Source organism: Amphibalanus amphitrite, unplaced genomic scaffold (assembly GCF_019059575.1).
Source record: "Amphibalanus amphitrite isolate SeventyFive unplaced genomic scaffold, NRLGWU_Aamphi_draft 000125F_arrow, whole genome shotgun sequence".
Lineage (NCBI taxonomy): Eukaryota > Metazoa > Arthropoda > Thecostraca > Balanomorpha > Balanidae > Amphibalanus > Amphibalanus amphitrite.
The window spans coordinates 230,163-246,942 of record NW_024881620.1 but is presented as its reverse complement, the minus strand read 5'-3'; the positions used below and the strand labels follow the sequence as shown (position 1 = coordinate 246,942).

Here is a 16,780-nt window from a genome sequence, read left to right as displayed (position 1 = left end):
CTTTATATTTTTCGCTTAGCATTTTTCCCTCAAAATATGCGATACTAAAGATAGCAACGCGGCACATCATTTTTTTTTTTGTTAAAACGTACGGAACATCGCGCATTTCCTTATACCTTTGGGAAATCCCGCTTTTTTCGATCACACAGGATCCGTAATCCACTTGTGCGACATCCAAACACCTTGCATTTCGAAGCAACAGCGCACACTCCCCTGACGCCGTCGGCACAGTGGCACCGATGCACAAACAGTGTAATTGGGTTGGGTTCGACAACGGCCGGCACTCCCCGAGAGTCTAGTGCTCCGTTTATGGGTGCCGGCTGCAGGCATTGGATTTGGCACGCGGCTCAAAGCATGCAAAGTATGCCAGGCGTCAGTTCGTGTGACGGAAAAGGTTTTGTGTTGTGTATGAGGATTTCCTGTCAGAAATGTGATGGTGATTTTAAGTTGATTTATGCTCTGTATATGCTGCATTCGTAGCAGAAGCATCGCTTTTTTTGTGACTCGTATAGGAAATAGTTTTACATTTATTTACAATGTCTTTTTTGCTTTTTATTTTGTTCCTTTTCTAAGCGATAAGATATTCAGGTAACAAATTTTGTCATGTGACTCTGAAACTTCCTCCCGTGACATTTACTTTTATTCCTTGGTAGATGACCTCTGACTCTTCCTGAGTGCCTTCTGAACAAATCCAAACAACCTCGGACATTCTGGCTCACTCCTGACAGCTGACCCTCTGTAGAGCCCCAGGTGACCTCTGACCATCCGTCCTTCTCCAGATAACTTCTGTCCCTGTCCTTTACCAAATGACCCATGGCCCTTCGTATCTCCCCGGGTGACCCCCGGGATACCAACTTTTTGGTATACCGATACCAAACCGATACCAACTTGGTATTTGGTATTCCAATCGTAATGTGTTTGGTATTTTGTTGGTATGATGAACCCTCACTAATGTATAAGAGGCTAAGAAATCGGTAAAAAGTTGGTATTTCCCTCTGTTACGCGGCGTTTCCGATTAATGTATTGATATTTCGATGTGATGATGCGATGTTGATTTTTGTCGTGGTACCGTGATTTTCTTCCTGTTTCCTTTGGTTCTGGTCGTAATGCTCTCAACTAGTCTTCCTGTTTTCTTTGTTCAACATCATCGTCGCCGCGTAACGCCTCTCACGCTCGCCCGTCAGTTTGTCGGCAGATCATTAAGCAGTTTAGATTCCCAAAGCCCAAAATGCATAAAAGCAACAAGCTGTCGTGACTGACTAATTTTGTTAAAGTCTGAATTGTGCCAATTTGCACTCTCGTATCTCGGTAAACGTTCAGTGCCTACGCATCATAGGTAAATTAAACCAAACAAAGTGCACCAATAATGCCAGGAAAACTCAATAGCCTCATGTACTGTTCCGCTACAAGCACGTTACGGAACTATGAAGACAGAGGGAGGGAGAGGAAGAGTGAAAGAGAAAGAATAAGAGTGAGTGAGTGAGTGAGAGAGAGAGAGAGAGAGAGAGAGAGAGAGAGAGAGAGAGAGAGAGAGAGAGAGAGAGAGAGAGAGAGAGAGAGAGAGAGAGAGAGAGAGAGAGAGAAGAGAAGAGAGAGAGTGGGAGAGAGGGAGAGAGAGAGAGAGAGAGGGAGAGAGAGAGAGGAGGCTGTTTAGTTTCGACAACTATCGATTCGGCGTTCATGCCATAAAACGGCTAGCGGACACGCCGAATGATCCCGGCCGCACCTGCTCAGTACTACTGTCTTACTTGTAAAACTTGTCGGCCCGGGTGACCTGACGAGACTTTGTTAGACGCGCGGAGAGAACAGGCTAAAAGCAAGTTACTAATTCGTTTCGTTACGAGCCAAAGTTGTATCAGTCAAGTACGTGGTGGTGACACTTGTCAATTCTGTACTGGGTGGAACGAGACAATAGTCACAATAAAATGACGCCTCGCCGGTCCTGCCGGCGCGCGCGGCTCGGCGCGGTTGTAAAACGATTACCGATTTGGATTGTTACCAAGCGATGAGTGCAGTGGCACCTGCGCATTGTCGGTCGGCCGTACTGAGAGCCGTGCTATTCTCTCTGGGGTTGAGTATCGATTTCACTGTTCAGCGTCATAAACGAGCAGCTGGTGATGCTGTGCGACTGGTGGACACGCCCGGGCAATACAGGCCCACTCAGAGCGGTCACAAACAATATCGATCAAGAGTAGTTCATCTGACTTTTTGGCAAGTGTTAAATGGTCGGGGTGGGCAGCTAGCATCATTATCTCTGGGCTTCCGCAACTGACATTATTACATGCATTCACCTCCCGTTCATTATCCAGGTCATCCTGGAAGCAACCTATAGCCGAAATTGACCACAGAGTCGGCCTACTCTGAGGGCAATTAGGAGCTTCCGGAACGAGCTAGTAATAATCACATTCGCACGACAACCATACTTCGGAAGTGGATCCCAGAAATTAGTAGCCCCCTCCAAGCGGCTAATCATGGCACCACCATGTAGCCCCGTTACATGAGATACCCTTTTGTCGTGATTCCTTAGACTCACGGAACTCTAACCACCTCGGGGTACGTCCGGAAAACCACAGCGGACTACTCCCGGAATCCGTAACGGGGTACGTCTGGAATACCACAGCAGACTACACCCGGAAAACCACATCGGGACTGTCCGGAATACCACAGCGGACTTAACCCAGCAACATAACGGGGAACGTCTGGAATACCACAGCAGACTACACCCAGAAAACCACATCGGGACTGTCCGGAATACCACAGCGGACTTGACCCGGCAACATAACGGGGTACGTCTGGAATACCACAGCAGACTACACCCGGAAAACCACATCGGGACTGTCCGGAATACCACAGCGGACTTAACCCGGCAACATAACGGGGTACGTCTGGAATACCACAGCAGACTACACCCGGAAAACCACATCGGGACTGTCCGGAATACCACAGCGGACTTAACCCGGCAACATAACGGGGTACGTCTGGAATACCACAGCAGACTACTCCCGGAAAACCACATCGGGACTGTCCGGAATACCACAGCGGACTTAACCCGGCAACATAACGGGGTACGTCTGGAATACCACAGCAGACTACACCCGGAAAACAACATCGGGACCGTCCGGAATACCACAGCGGACTTCACCCGGATATCTATCAACGGCGTCAGCGTGATGCATCACCCTACATCCGGGTTAGCTAATCAGGCACGCACCCTGCACCGCCGCTTCTCACCAGCGGCAGCACAGGCAATCGAACAACGACGCCTGCCCGTTTCACTGCCGGCTCACGACAGTACGGGCCCCCAAACTGGATCTGACCTTCAGCCAGCCAATGGCACGTCTCCAACCATTCGAAAATGTGTGGAGGCATGCAGGTGGTATCTCCATGCAACGACCAACACTGCCTTAAGTACAATCGCACTACCTTGACCGGGACAGGGAGGACAGCACTTATTTCTCATTCCCCGACAATTGAAAAAGTGTAATCCAGTCGATTGTGTATACCGTACCAACACGCTTCAGCTCGCTTCCATGGAGAGGTAATTACGGCCACGCATGGCCAGCCGTCGCTGTCTCATTTATGGGGGCAGTAAACCCAGCGCTCACAGAGCAGTCGGGAGATCTGGGCTGGTGCTGTAGAAACTTTACAGTAAATAGGCGTCATACACTATTGCATGTGTCCTAGAAGTGGACTCGTCGCAGCTCTCACTGGTGCGGGGCATGATGCCAATAATGACAATTAGTAGTAATAATCTACCCCATTCGATATAATGGTAACGACTGGACTATTTTCCTGGTAAGGGCGGCTGGTGTAACGCCAGGCCGTATATGTATCTCTTAACCACTACAATTGTTGTCCCGTAAATTAGTCGCTGAATAGAGGAATGGAGCCAACTGACAATGATTGTTTATCTTATTGACTTGGTCCCAAAATCGTTCGGTTATCTGCTGCACTAACAATTTACATAAATGATAACGATGCGGCGTCCCCTACTAAATGGCTGACGCTAAATAGGCGAACCGGCGCGCCTGGAATTCAGTTGAGTTTGGCGGAGTGATATTGACGTAGTTTACCAAATATGCCAGACGCACTGAATGTCAATTAGGTGAGTGGTCCTTCAGCAAGTATAGGACATTACTAAATGATAATGATACGGCGTCCCCGAAACTAAGCGGCTGCCACTAATAGGGTGAACGGCGCGTCTGGAATTTTCTGAATTAGGCAAAGTTATATTGACGTAATTAACCAAATCTACCAGTCACACTGAATGACGATTATAAGAGCGTTCTTCAACAAAGACAACAGAACAGGTTGACAATAGAATAAATTGACTTCTACGTAATGCCCCTTTGGCATCAATTTCACTGCTGAGAGCCACTGTACCGAAATGTAGCATTCATCACAAAATTAAAGCGGGCGTCGCTTTACGTTTTAAGGGGAAGTTAACTAGTAATAAAACTAGACACTATATCTGTTCCTGATCATGCGTTTTCCATGCCTGGGTTTCATCTAGAAAACGTGCCTTTACCGAGAATTATAGTAAGGTTGGAACCCAACGTACTCCGCACTTAACCATGCCGCATTATATGAAATAGAATGCAAAACGTTCAGCCGCAAAACATTGAATGCGTGAAAGGTGTTTCATTTTGGACCTCCTTGAGCTGTAATTGATGAATAAGCGAACTGAGACCTACTAGCAAGTAACAACTATCCGGATAATTGCGACTGCATACAGGAGAACTACCGTCAAATGGCATGCTGAGCACTGAAGATTTTTTTTTTTTAAACAAGATATTGATTACTGAAATTATCTGGTATTGTCAGTTGACGTCATCCAAGCGTTAATATGAGCTAATGACGGCAGGTTAATAGCAAAGTAATAAAAGGACAACCCCCAGATCCTCAACGCTCAAATCGACCCACTCCCCTTGATATTTGACCGAGATATATCATTTGTTAGCCTTGCTACCCAATTATAGACCACAATTTCCGAACCCCGTTCTACTCTATCATCTACCCGACCTCGTCAACCCATTGCTTCGATCATCTCCCTTTCGTTATAGCCCCTCATTCGCCATCATAGTCTAGTTTCGTCAGTGGGTTATATTGTATGTTACGTGCTAATTTCAGGAGGAGGGAGTAGGGAGGGCAGTGGGAGCACGACATATTTGACATGCACAATCCGCATCATACACACGTGAATGCACACAGACATAAACTAACTTCAGAGCAAGCGAAGGCGTTATAGTGGGTACGAGATTTGCACAACTCTTTATGACGACGTTAACAGTACGCACACAAAAATGATGCAGAAGTCTGAACTCCACGAGTAAGTGACCATTTACCGAGATATTTGAATCAATTGACAGACTCAGATTTTATGTTAGTGGGCCAAAAATAAAGCATTCGATAGGCTGGAGAATCTAATGCCGCCGAATGACCGGCGACGCGCTGCCGGACTTACATGATAGTTGTCGGCCGCAGGGGGGTCAAGAAGCCGACCAGTCAGCCCGGTATCGACGGCGATTCTCACATCGAACGATCACACACCGCGAATGACTGACAGTCCTCCAGCGTGAGTGAACGAATGCGTAGTGTGTAAGTGTCTTGACGTCCGGGACGAATGTCCCGGACCGAATGGTCCGGCGACCCACGCGGTGTACCGCCACCAGTAGAGTCCAGTGACGAGTGTCCGACTGAGAGACAGAGTGTGTGCGCGCTCGTGTCGCCGCTGCTTTTATATGGAGCAGCGAAGCGCATCGAGAATCGATCGGTCCACATGGCTCGGAGATAGGACAGTGTGTTACATGAAACTCGGTTCGAAAGAAAGTACGGCGTGTCACATCAGAAACAACCTTGGAAAAATTCCGTCCTCGGAATTTCGAAAAAAATGTGATAACATCGATTTCGGTTCAAAAGAAAGTTCGGCGTGTCACATCAGAAACAACCTTGGAAAAATTCCGTCCTCGGAATTTCGAAAAAAAAGGTGATAACATCGATATCGAAAGAAAGTACGGAGTGTCACATCAGAAACAACCTGGGAAAAATTCCGTCCTCGGAATTTCGGAGAAAGGTGGTACCATCGATTCTGAGAAGCACGTCACATACAAATACCTCTTGACGTAAATCCCGCCCCCGGGATTTCGACATTGCGGTACAACAGGCGTAGTACATCGAGGTGAGCATGGTTCGCTGAAGTACAACGGAAATCGGGCGCGTGCTACATTATTGATCCAAATATCCCGGTATTTCTTACAAGCTATCGCGACGTCTGCGACCTTGCCGTTGCAGGCACGCTTGCTACAACTAAATACCATGGTGCAAGCGGCGGCGACCCACACACCACTAGTGCACATGTACTACAGTATACACACACCGCTACAGTTCTACAGTATGCATACGTGCTAGTCTCTTGTCTCCTTCTTCCTCCGGTCATCACTCGTCTTCTCCCTTTTCACTTCTCCCTCCTTCCTTGTTGTATTCCTTGTCCTTCAATGCCTCCTTTTTCTCCTCGCTTTCCGTCTTCGTCTTGCTCCTTATCCTCCTACTCCTCTTCTGTCTTTTTCTTGTCCCTCTTGCTTCTCTTCTTTCTTCTCTTCCTTCGTTATGAACTGGCAGTAGTCTGGTTCGATGAGTTGAGGTCAGGAAGAAGTAACTGTTTCCGTCGGTAGGCGGTTGGGCGGGTGGTGAACTCCCCGTTCAGATGTAACCGGTACTGGGTTTCCGGCTGATTTGGTGGCTGACTTCCGGCTTCGGTTGGAAGCGGCTGAGAAGCGACGGCCGTTTGGCTGAGAGGTGACGGCCGGACCAGACGCGGTTGGCGGCCGTGACTGGGGAGACCACCGGACGGCGTGTGAGTGTAGCCGTCCCCTCAGCTGTCCGCTCCCGTTGCCGCCAGTCCTGGTATGGCGCCACCGACCGACAGAATCTGTGAAAATATTTGCTGGCAGTATCATGTTGCAAAATAATAAGGAATGGGTAGGACGTGCCACGGTTAAGGAAAGCGGGTCAAGGACTTGGTGAAGGTAACGTTTATGTTTGGTTTGCCTCCATATAGCTGATAATTTTTCATTCTGTTTAATTCCCTCCAAAGCTTTAATAGTTCCGTGTCTTCAGCATCGACGCGTTTGGAATGAAACTATGCCTTTCTGTTCCGGACCGCCTCTCGTGGTGTTGTTGACGATCACGACGCTGGGGACTGGATCCGGTGCCACTTAAAACTTCTTGATCCACTTCTAGTTTCGGCCAGGGCTGTCGGACGGCTGACCAATACAGTATCGAAACTGGTGTCGTTGTTTCCCGTGCTGAAACCTCATACGGCCAGCATTCTGTACTCCCGCATACTCGTTACGCTTCACACGGGTGGCATGATGGTGCACATATTCTCCGTTCGCGCCTGGGTCGGCAATGCTTACTGGTTGTCTCGTAGCCCTAGTTATGATATGAACGATGCTGGTTGACAAAATGCCAATGTTGATCTCGTAGATGGTGTTGCTGCTGATGAATTGGTGTGTGTTCGTCTCCAGTTGTCGCCCACTGCTTATTCAACATTTCTGATCAACTTCTGACAGAAGCACCGTCCGAATTCGGTCAACTTAGATCTGGTGTTGGTTTCATTGTTGTGTAGCTACTTGTTCGACCCAGGGTTGGCGCTGCCGATGGGATCATGAAGCGGCTCCATGTGCCATTTTCTGCCAGCCCGGATGTTACGGTCGCCTAGCCCAACAGACGGTGGCAGGAGCACGAGTAGAACAGACGGAAGTCATCTGAGTACTGGAAGGTTTGTAGTGGGAAGCATTCTGGCTCCACAATAACTGACTCCGGCTGGCTGTAGCACCGTTTCATGACTGAACTGTAGTCTGGCAGACTGATCATCGTTAATTGTAACCGTATGCTGACACGTTCCTGAAGACCTTGACTGCTACGAAGAGTTCATTTTCCTACCTGACATCAAAAGGATCGTCGGTTGTTCGCGACTCCCATGTCTCATCAGAGTCGTCTATACTGCAACCACAACAGTTCAAGGAAGTAGCCATAAAGTATTTGTCTGGCATCTAGGGGACAGCTGAGCTTTCCGAAATCGTAGTGTCGAAGTGACCTGCATGGCATTGTAGACGCATTTAAATTCACCTCGTAGCGGGTCTCAGGTAACCGCTTGCACCTCGATCTGATACGTCTTCTTCTCTTCATCATCATTCATCATCTTCTTCATATTGGTCCTCATCTCATCACCAACAATCGTCTTCTTCATCTTGATCCTCTGCATAATCATCTTTCATCTTCACATTGGTCCTAATCATCGTTCATCTCCTTCAAATTGTCCTCTTCATCGTCATTCATCTTCTTCGTATCGGTCCTCTTCATCACCATTCGCTTTCTTCAAAATGGGGTTCGGCACGACGCTTGGAGCGGCGATGGGAATCTTCAACTTGCTTGATCATGCCGCTTCTTTTCTTCATCCCCCCCATACTGGCCACCATTATGTTACGCGGCGTTTCCGATTAATGTATTGATATTTCGATGTGATGATGCGATGTTGATTTTTGTCGTGGTACCGTGATTTTCTTCCTGTTTCCTTTGGTTCTGGTCGTAATGCTCTCAACTAGTCTTCCTGTTTTCTTTGTTCAACATCATCGTCGCCGCGTAACGCCTCTCACGCTCGCCCGTCAGTTTGTCGGCAGATCATTAAGCAGTTTAGATTCCCAAAGCCCAAAATGCATAAAAGCAACAAGCTGTCGTGACTGACTAATTTTGTTAAAGTCTGAATTGTGCCAATTTGCACTCTCGTATCTCGGTAAACGTTCAGTGCCTACGCATCATAGGTAAATTAAACCAAACAAAGTGCACCAATAATGCCAGGAAAACTCAATAGCCTCATGTACTGTTCCGCTACAAGCACGTTACGGAACTATGAAGACAGAGGGAGGGAGAGGAAGAGTGAAAGAGAAAGAATAAGAGTGAGTGAGTGAGTGAGAGAGAGAGAGAGAGAGAGAGAGAGAGAGAGAGAGAGAGAGAGAGAGAGAGAGAGAGAGAGAGAGAGAGAGAGAGAGAGAAGAGAAGAGAGAGAGTGGGAGAGAGGGAGAGAGAGAGAGAGAGAGAGGGAGAGAGAGAGAGGAGGCTGTTTAGTTTCGACAACTATCGATTCGGCGTTCATGCCATAAAACGGCTAGCGGACACGCCGAATGATCCCGGCCGCACCTGCTCAGTACTACTGTCTTACTTGTAAAACTTGTCGGCCCGGGTGACCTGACGAGACTTTGTTAGACGCGCGGAGAGAACAGGCTAAAAGCAAGTTACTAATTCGTTTCGTTACGAGCCAAAGTTGTATCAGTCAAGTACGTGGTGGTGACACTTGTCAATTCTGTACTGGGTGGAACGAGACAATAGTCACAATAAAATGACGCCTCGCCGGTCCTGCCGGCGCGCGCGGCTCGGCGCGGTTGTAAAACGATTACCGATTTGGATTGTTACCAAGCGATGAGTGCAGTGGCACCTGCGCATTGTCGGTCGGCCGTACTGAGAGCCGTGCTATTCTCTCTGGGGTTGAGTATCGATTTCACTGTTCAGCGTCATAAACGAGCAGCTGGTGATGCTGTGCGACTGGTGGACACGCCCGGGCAATACAGGCCCACTCAGAGCGGTCACAAACAATATCGATCAAGAGTAGTTCATCTGACTTTTTGGCAAGTGTTAAATGGTCGGGGTGGGCAGCTAGCATCATTATCTCTGGGCTTCCGCAACTGACATTATTACATGCATTCACCTCCCGTTCATTATCCAGGTCATCCTGGAAGCAACCTATAGCCGAAATTGACCACAGAGTCGGCCTACTCTGAGGGCAATTAGGAGCTTCCGGAACGAGCTAGTAATAATCACATTCGCACGACAACCATACTTCGGAAGTGGATCCCAGAAATTAGTAGCCCCCTCCAAGCGGCTAATCATGGCACCACCATGTAGCCCCGTTACATGAGATACCCTTTTGTCGTGATTCCTTAGACTCACGGAACTCTAACCACCTCGGGGTACGTCCGGAAAACCACAGCGGACTACTCCCGGAATCCGTAACGGGGTACGTCTGGAATACCACAGCAGACTACACCCGGAAAACCACATCGGGACTGTCCGGAATACCACAGCGGACTTAACCCAGCAACATAACGGGGAACGTCTGGAATACCACAGCAGACTACACCCAGAAAACCACATCGGGACTGTCCGGAATACCACAGCGGACTTGACCCGGCAACATAACGGGGTACGTCTGGAATACCACAGCAGACTACACCCGGAAAACCACATCGGGACTGTCCGGAATACCACAGCGGACTTAACCCGGCAACATAACGGGGTACGTCTGGAATACCACAGCAGACTACACCCGGAAAACCACATCGGGACTGTCCGGAATACCACAGCGGACTTAACCCGGCAACATAACGGGGTACGTCTGGAATACCACAGCAGACTACTCCCGGAAAACCACATCGGGACTGTCCGGAATACCACAGCGGACTTAACCCGGCAACATAACGGGGTACGTCTGGAATACCACAGCAGACTACACCCGGAAAACAACATCGGGACCGTCCGGAATACCACAGCGGACTTCACCCGGATATCTATCAACGGCGTCAGCGTGATGCATCACCCTACATCCGGGTTAGCTAATCAGGCACGCACCCTGCACCGCCGCTTCTCACCAGCGGCAGCACAGGCAATCGAACAACGACGCCTGCCCGTTTCACTGCCGGCTCACGACAGTACGGGCCCCCAAACTGGATCTGACCTTCAGCCAGCCAATGGCACGTCTCCAACCATTCGAAAATGTGTGGAGGCATGCAGGTGGTATCTCCATGCAACGACCAACACTGCCTTAAGTACAATCGCACTACCTTGACCGGGACAGGGAGGACAGCACTTATTTCTCATTCCCCGACAATTGAAAAAGTGTAATCCAGTCGATTGTGTATACCGTACCAACACGCTTCAGCTCGCTTCCATGGAGAGGTAATTACGGCCACGCATGGCCAGCCGTCGCTGTCTCATTTATGGGGGCAGTAAACCCAGCGCTCACAGAGCAGTCGGGAGATCTGGGCTGGTGCTGTAGAAACTTTACAGTAAATAGGCGTCATACACTATTGCATGTGTCCTAGAAGTGGACTCGTCGCAGCTCTCACTGGTGCGGGGCATGATGCCAATAATGACAATTAGTAGTAATAATCTACCCCATTCGATATAATGGTAACGACTGGACTATTTTCCTGGTAAGGGCGGCTGGTGTAACGCCAGGCCGTATATGTATCTCTTAACCACTACAATTGTTGTCCCGTAAATTAGTCGCTGAATAGAGGAATGGAGCCAACTGACAATGATTGTTTATCTTATTGACTTGGTCCCAAAATCGTTCGGTTATCTGCTGCACTAACAATTTACATAAATGATAACGATGCGGCGTCCCCTACTAAATGGCTGACGCTAAATAGGCGAACCGGCGCGCCTGGAATTCAGTTGAGTTTGGCGGAGTGATATTGACGTAGTTTACCAAATATGCCAGACGCACTGAATGTCAATTAGGTGAGTGGTCCTTCAGCAAGTATAGGACATTACTAAATGATAATGATACGGCGTCCCCGAAACTAAGCGGCTGCCACTAATAGGGTGAACGGCGCGTCTGGAATTTTCTGAATTAGGCAAAGTTATATTGACGTAATTAACCAAATCTACCAGTCACACTGAATGACGATTATAAGAGCGTTCTTCAACAAAGACAACAGAACAGGTTGACAATAGAATAAATTGACTTCTACGTAATGCCCCTTTGGCATCAATTTCACTGCTGAGAGCCACTGTACCGAAATGTAGCATTCATCACAAAATTAAAGCGGGCGTCGCTTTACGTTTTAAGGGGAAGTTAACTAGTAATAAAACTAGACACTATATCTGTTCCTGATCATGCGTTTTCCATGCCTGGGTTTCATCTAGAAAACGTGCCTTTACCGAGAATTATAGTAAGGTTGGAACCCAACGTACTCCGCACTTAACCATGCCGCATTATATGAAATAGAATGCAAAACGTTCAGCCGCAAAACATTGAATGCGTGAAAGGTGTTTCATTTTGGACCTCCTTGAGCTGTAATTGATGAATAAGCGAACTGAGACCTACTAGCAAGTAACAACTATCCGGATAATTGCGACTGCATACAGGAGAACTACCGTCAAATGGCATGCTGAGCACTGAAGATTTTTTTTTTTTTAAACAAGATATTGATTACTGAAATTATCTGGTATTGTCAGTTGACGTCATCCAAGCGTTAATATGAGCTAATGACGGCAGGTTAATAGCAAAGTAATAAAAGGACAACCCCCAGATCCTCAACGCTCAAATCGACCCACTCCCCTTGATATTTGACCGAGATATATCATTTGTTAGCCTTGCTACCCAATTATAGACCACAATTTCCGAACCCCGTTCTACTCTATCATCTACCCGACCTCGTCAACCCATTGCTTCGATCATCTCCCTTTCGTTATAGCCCCTCATTCGCCATCATAGTCTAGTTTCGTCAGTGGGTTATATTGTATGTTACGTGCTAATTTCAGGAGGAGGGAGTAGGGAGGGCAGTGGGAGCACGACATATTTGACATGCACAATCCGCATCATACACACGTGAATGCACACAGACATAAACTTTCCGAGGACGGAATTTCGAAAAAAAAGGTGATAACATCGATATCGAAAGAAAGTACGGAGTGTCACATCAGAAACAACCTGGGAAAAATTCCGTCCTCGGAATTTCGGAGAAAGGTGGTACCATCGATTCTGAGAAGCACGTCACACCTCATTTTCCAAACTTGGTTTGGTTTTGGTTGGTATTTGGTTTGGTATCGGTATTCCGATTTTCCGTAATTGACATCACTACCCTTGACCCGCCGTGTCTCCCAGGTGACCTCTGATCATCCGTATCTCCCGCAGGTGACCTCTGACCCTCCGTCCCTTCCCAGGTGACCCGTGGCGGTGGCCGGCCGAGTTGCCCTCGCCGGGTCGGCTGCGTTCACCCGGCTACCCCGCCGGCTACCCTCCGCTGCTAGACCTGCGTACGGAGCTGCGAGCCCCCGCCGGCAGCCGGCTGGCCGTGCGCGTGGAACGACTGCAGCTGGATGTGCAGCCGGACTGTCTGCACGACTCACTGCAGATCAGCTGGCCGCCCGACGGCCGGGCGACGCTGTGTGGTCGGCACCACGAGAGGTGAGAGAGACTGATTGACAACACTGGGAGGGGGTCGGGTCTCGGCCTATACGGTCTGAAACTGACCAGCTGAGGGACAGCGGCGGCTACTCCGCAGTCGCGGCTGCTATCCGGCAGTTTAAATCGATTCCAGAAGTCGTGGAACCGAAGGGGCTGATTCTGAGAATGGCTTCAATAGTATTAAAGTCTCTGGGGCACATGATTGTAAATTTGCGGTTCTCAGAAAGCAAATCCGGTTTCCAAATATATCGCAGCAGCTCAACGGCACTAACAAGCGCATTGAAGGAGATGATTCTTAACGTCCCCCACTTAGCAACATATGTATATGCGGGACCAAGCCCACCAAACTGTCAAAATTCTTGCGATGCTAACGCCCATTTCTCATACTTGTTTCAATCACCAGGCTCACTGGTGTTGAAATGGGGTCAATTTTTTTATCATATCCCTTACCAGCAAATTGTTCGAATGCTTTTTTTTTTTGCTTATTCTGCAATTCTAAGATACGAACAGAGTTGTTGGTGAAAGCACGTTTCTGCTCAGAGAGTGTTGGAAGTTTTAATGATTGAGAATGTGAGCTAGACTTGTGCTATAATCGACAAAGTTTCTCTCAGGTACGGGATCTTTCAACTTCGTAATCCTTCTTGGGTCTAAGTCCACAAGCTTTTTCACTCTAAAAAGCAAAATATTCGCAAAAAGATGGTATTTTTGGAGGTGGTATATAAGAAGTGAAACTTGCTGCAGGTAATCATTTGATCAATATAATCATTGACCTCTACGTATGTAGAGGTATGTAGAGGTCTGATACAATACAACCCAAAAAGTATCTACACGCTACACAGCCTCTCTTGACTAACGACTCTCACTTTTACGGCCTGAAAGACGGCGCGGCTCGGCCATCAGCCGCTGGGTGCATTACGACTACCACCCGTCACCCGGTAATCCAGGCCAAATGACTGCGTTGATACGGCTGGTACAGCGGGCTGATTACCGGGATACGCAGCTGGGACCGTATACGATAACGATGTAAGACGAACCTAAGCTCGCGTTGGCTTCCCCATCGCCCCATTAGCTTCGTACCTTCTGTTTCTGTAATCATCTGAGTGATGACGGCTGTCGCGTTGCCGTTTTTCGGTGAATGGAAAAAGTGAATGGTTGATCAACACAAATGATGACGTTTAATGCGAAATGCAAGTGCAACATCGGCTGATATCAAGAACGAGCTGCAAAATGATGTAGATAAAATATGTGGCTGATGTTTCTTTTTGAACATAATTAGAAAATAACTTAGTGACTATTCAAGTGTAAAATTTGTCCAATCAGTGCACCGATCTGTTCCTATGAGGAAGCATATCATTGCTTCGTCGACTTTTAGCTTTATACATACAGTGTGTGAATGAAGGTTTGAAACACTACTGTCAATAGGTACATCGTAGCTAAGAAGCTATTTTTTAAATAAACTAATGTTTCATAAAATATGTGTCTAACTGTGTTCCAACGATGAGCAGTGAGAGTTAGTAAGCTCTCGGCCATTCTATGCAGTCAGAACATTATGCCCCTAACACTTATTACGGCAACCGGTCGTTTCCTGGCGCTATCGCAGGTATAACACAGCGCACGGCTGGTTAACGACCTTTGTGTGGGAGGGTGGGGGTGATAAATGACGGCGCCCGCCACCGGCCACCGTCCACGGCCGTAACAGGCCGCGACAGCACGCGCCGACGATCACCCCCTCCCCACCCCTCCCGGGCCCCTCACCCGGTCCTGTGTGCGCACACCACGGTGGGGGTGGGTTGATGTGTGTTTGTGTGCGCGTTAGTTAGTCAATATGGTGATTATTCAATATGGGCGCCATGTAGATCTCCTGGTCTCGAATGACTTGCAGTCTAATCTCAATAAGAACCATGAGCAAGCTCCTGGGGGCCAGTGGAGTGCACTGAAAAGCGCCGGATGGTTTGGTTGTTTTAATTTGATGACTCACTGGTCAGAGAAATGATCATCCTCGCTGAGCTTACACGAACCGGCTGTTTGATTCATTTTATCTCCCGGAAACGTGTTTTCGTTAGGATACGGCAGGCAATATACCTTTGAAAGCCTGCTCCGTTGCGAATAGTTTACTTCCTGGCACGTCGTTTCTCTGCGTTTTATGGGCAGTTCATCTGTTGATCTACGAATAGCAGCTTGTTTTATTGATCATTGTTTGCCACAATACGAGGGCTGAGATTTTAATGAAACCCAGTTACATCGTTGGAGGCAGCCGTTATGTAGATTTCCTAGTCTCAGCTCACATAAAATTCAACTTCAACAGGATTGCTGCGAGCGATATAGGGACGAAATGACCTTCCCGATCAATTCTGACCCCTCGCTTGCTGAGAAGTGTCGTCTACCTTATTGTTTCAGCTAAAAGTATGGCAAGGAAGGAAGCAATTAAGTGTGTTTTAAGCAACGGTTTTAGGTTTGATGCTTGTGAATGCTGCAGTAACCACTCTTTTAGAAGTGTATCAGCTCCGCATACTTAGTTTAGAAAGTGATAAGGCCACTGGTGATATTTGTTACAGGTTCCGCTATATATGTATTTACAGGTTCCACTACATATATCATCACTTAATGTAGTAGTTGATTTGTGGTCAGCTTCATGTTGCGTAACATGGCCTCAAGATCTCGATTATTTTATATCGCAGGGCTTTTGTTAAACTGAATTTTATGTTCATACAACTTTCTTCGCCGCTTGGAACCTGGTCTCAAACAGAGTTATGTTCGACATTGTAATAAACTCGCTCTGTTTCTCATCTCGTGGGCGTTCGCCAGCCCTGTCGGATTGTTCGCCATAGGCTTTGTCGTTTCAGAACGCTATATAAAGCAAGGCATATGCGACGAAGGCGACGAATTCCAACTGCTTAAACATACACACATTAATCGAGTCAGATGACCAAGGTCATGTTAATAAGGACACAAACAGTGCAAGTGGAGACATTTAACATATTACGTATGTTATTGTGTCTTTTCAGCTCAAGCTATTTCACTCCGTTGTCAGTATTTGTGAATATTTTTTTGGAAATGCTTTTTTCATAATATTTTCAAAGAGGTTGTCCATGTGTCTGTTAAATTCGTAGTCCGCCCCGGTACCAGGCGCTATGGTCCGTCCGACCTTCTTCATCCCGAAATATATCCTCTTTGTAAATATTTTATCAATCTTGGTGTATAATAATTCTTGGTGTATAACCCTGGCTATATGGCGATGAACTCCGGCTGTTTGCTATTCTCTGTTGGAAGCAGGTACCTACTGAAAAGACCATCTCCGTCAGCTGACACTCGAGTGGGTCGGCGACGAAAACGGGACGGCGTGAGGCGGCCGGTGCCGGTGCTGTCGGAGGCAGAGGCGGAGAAATGACCGGGGCTGACGGCCGGCGGGGGGGGGGGGGGGAGACCGACCGCGCTCTCCGGCCGCCGCTCGGCGCAGAGCTGCCGCCCGGCCGCCTTCACCCATCCATCGGCGCGGCCGGCTGTTTTCGCCTCCGGCTGACGTACGCCGCC

The 16,780-nt window shown here is 48.0% G+C and overlaps 1 protein-coding gene across 1 annotated transcript in view; it reads left to right on the top strand.

The window, feature by feature from the left end:
* Positions 1–16,780, top strand: part of LOC122381705 — an 83,153-nt gene that overhangs the window by 21,145 nt on the left and 45,228 nt on the right. The window contains exon 8 of the mRNA XM_043366193.1: positions 13,006–13,249. Within this exon, the coding sequence (XP_043222128.1) occupies positions 13,006–13,249 (244 nt within the window). The remainder of the gene's footprint in view (positions 1–13,005; positions 13,250–16,780) is intronic.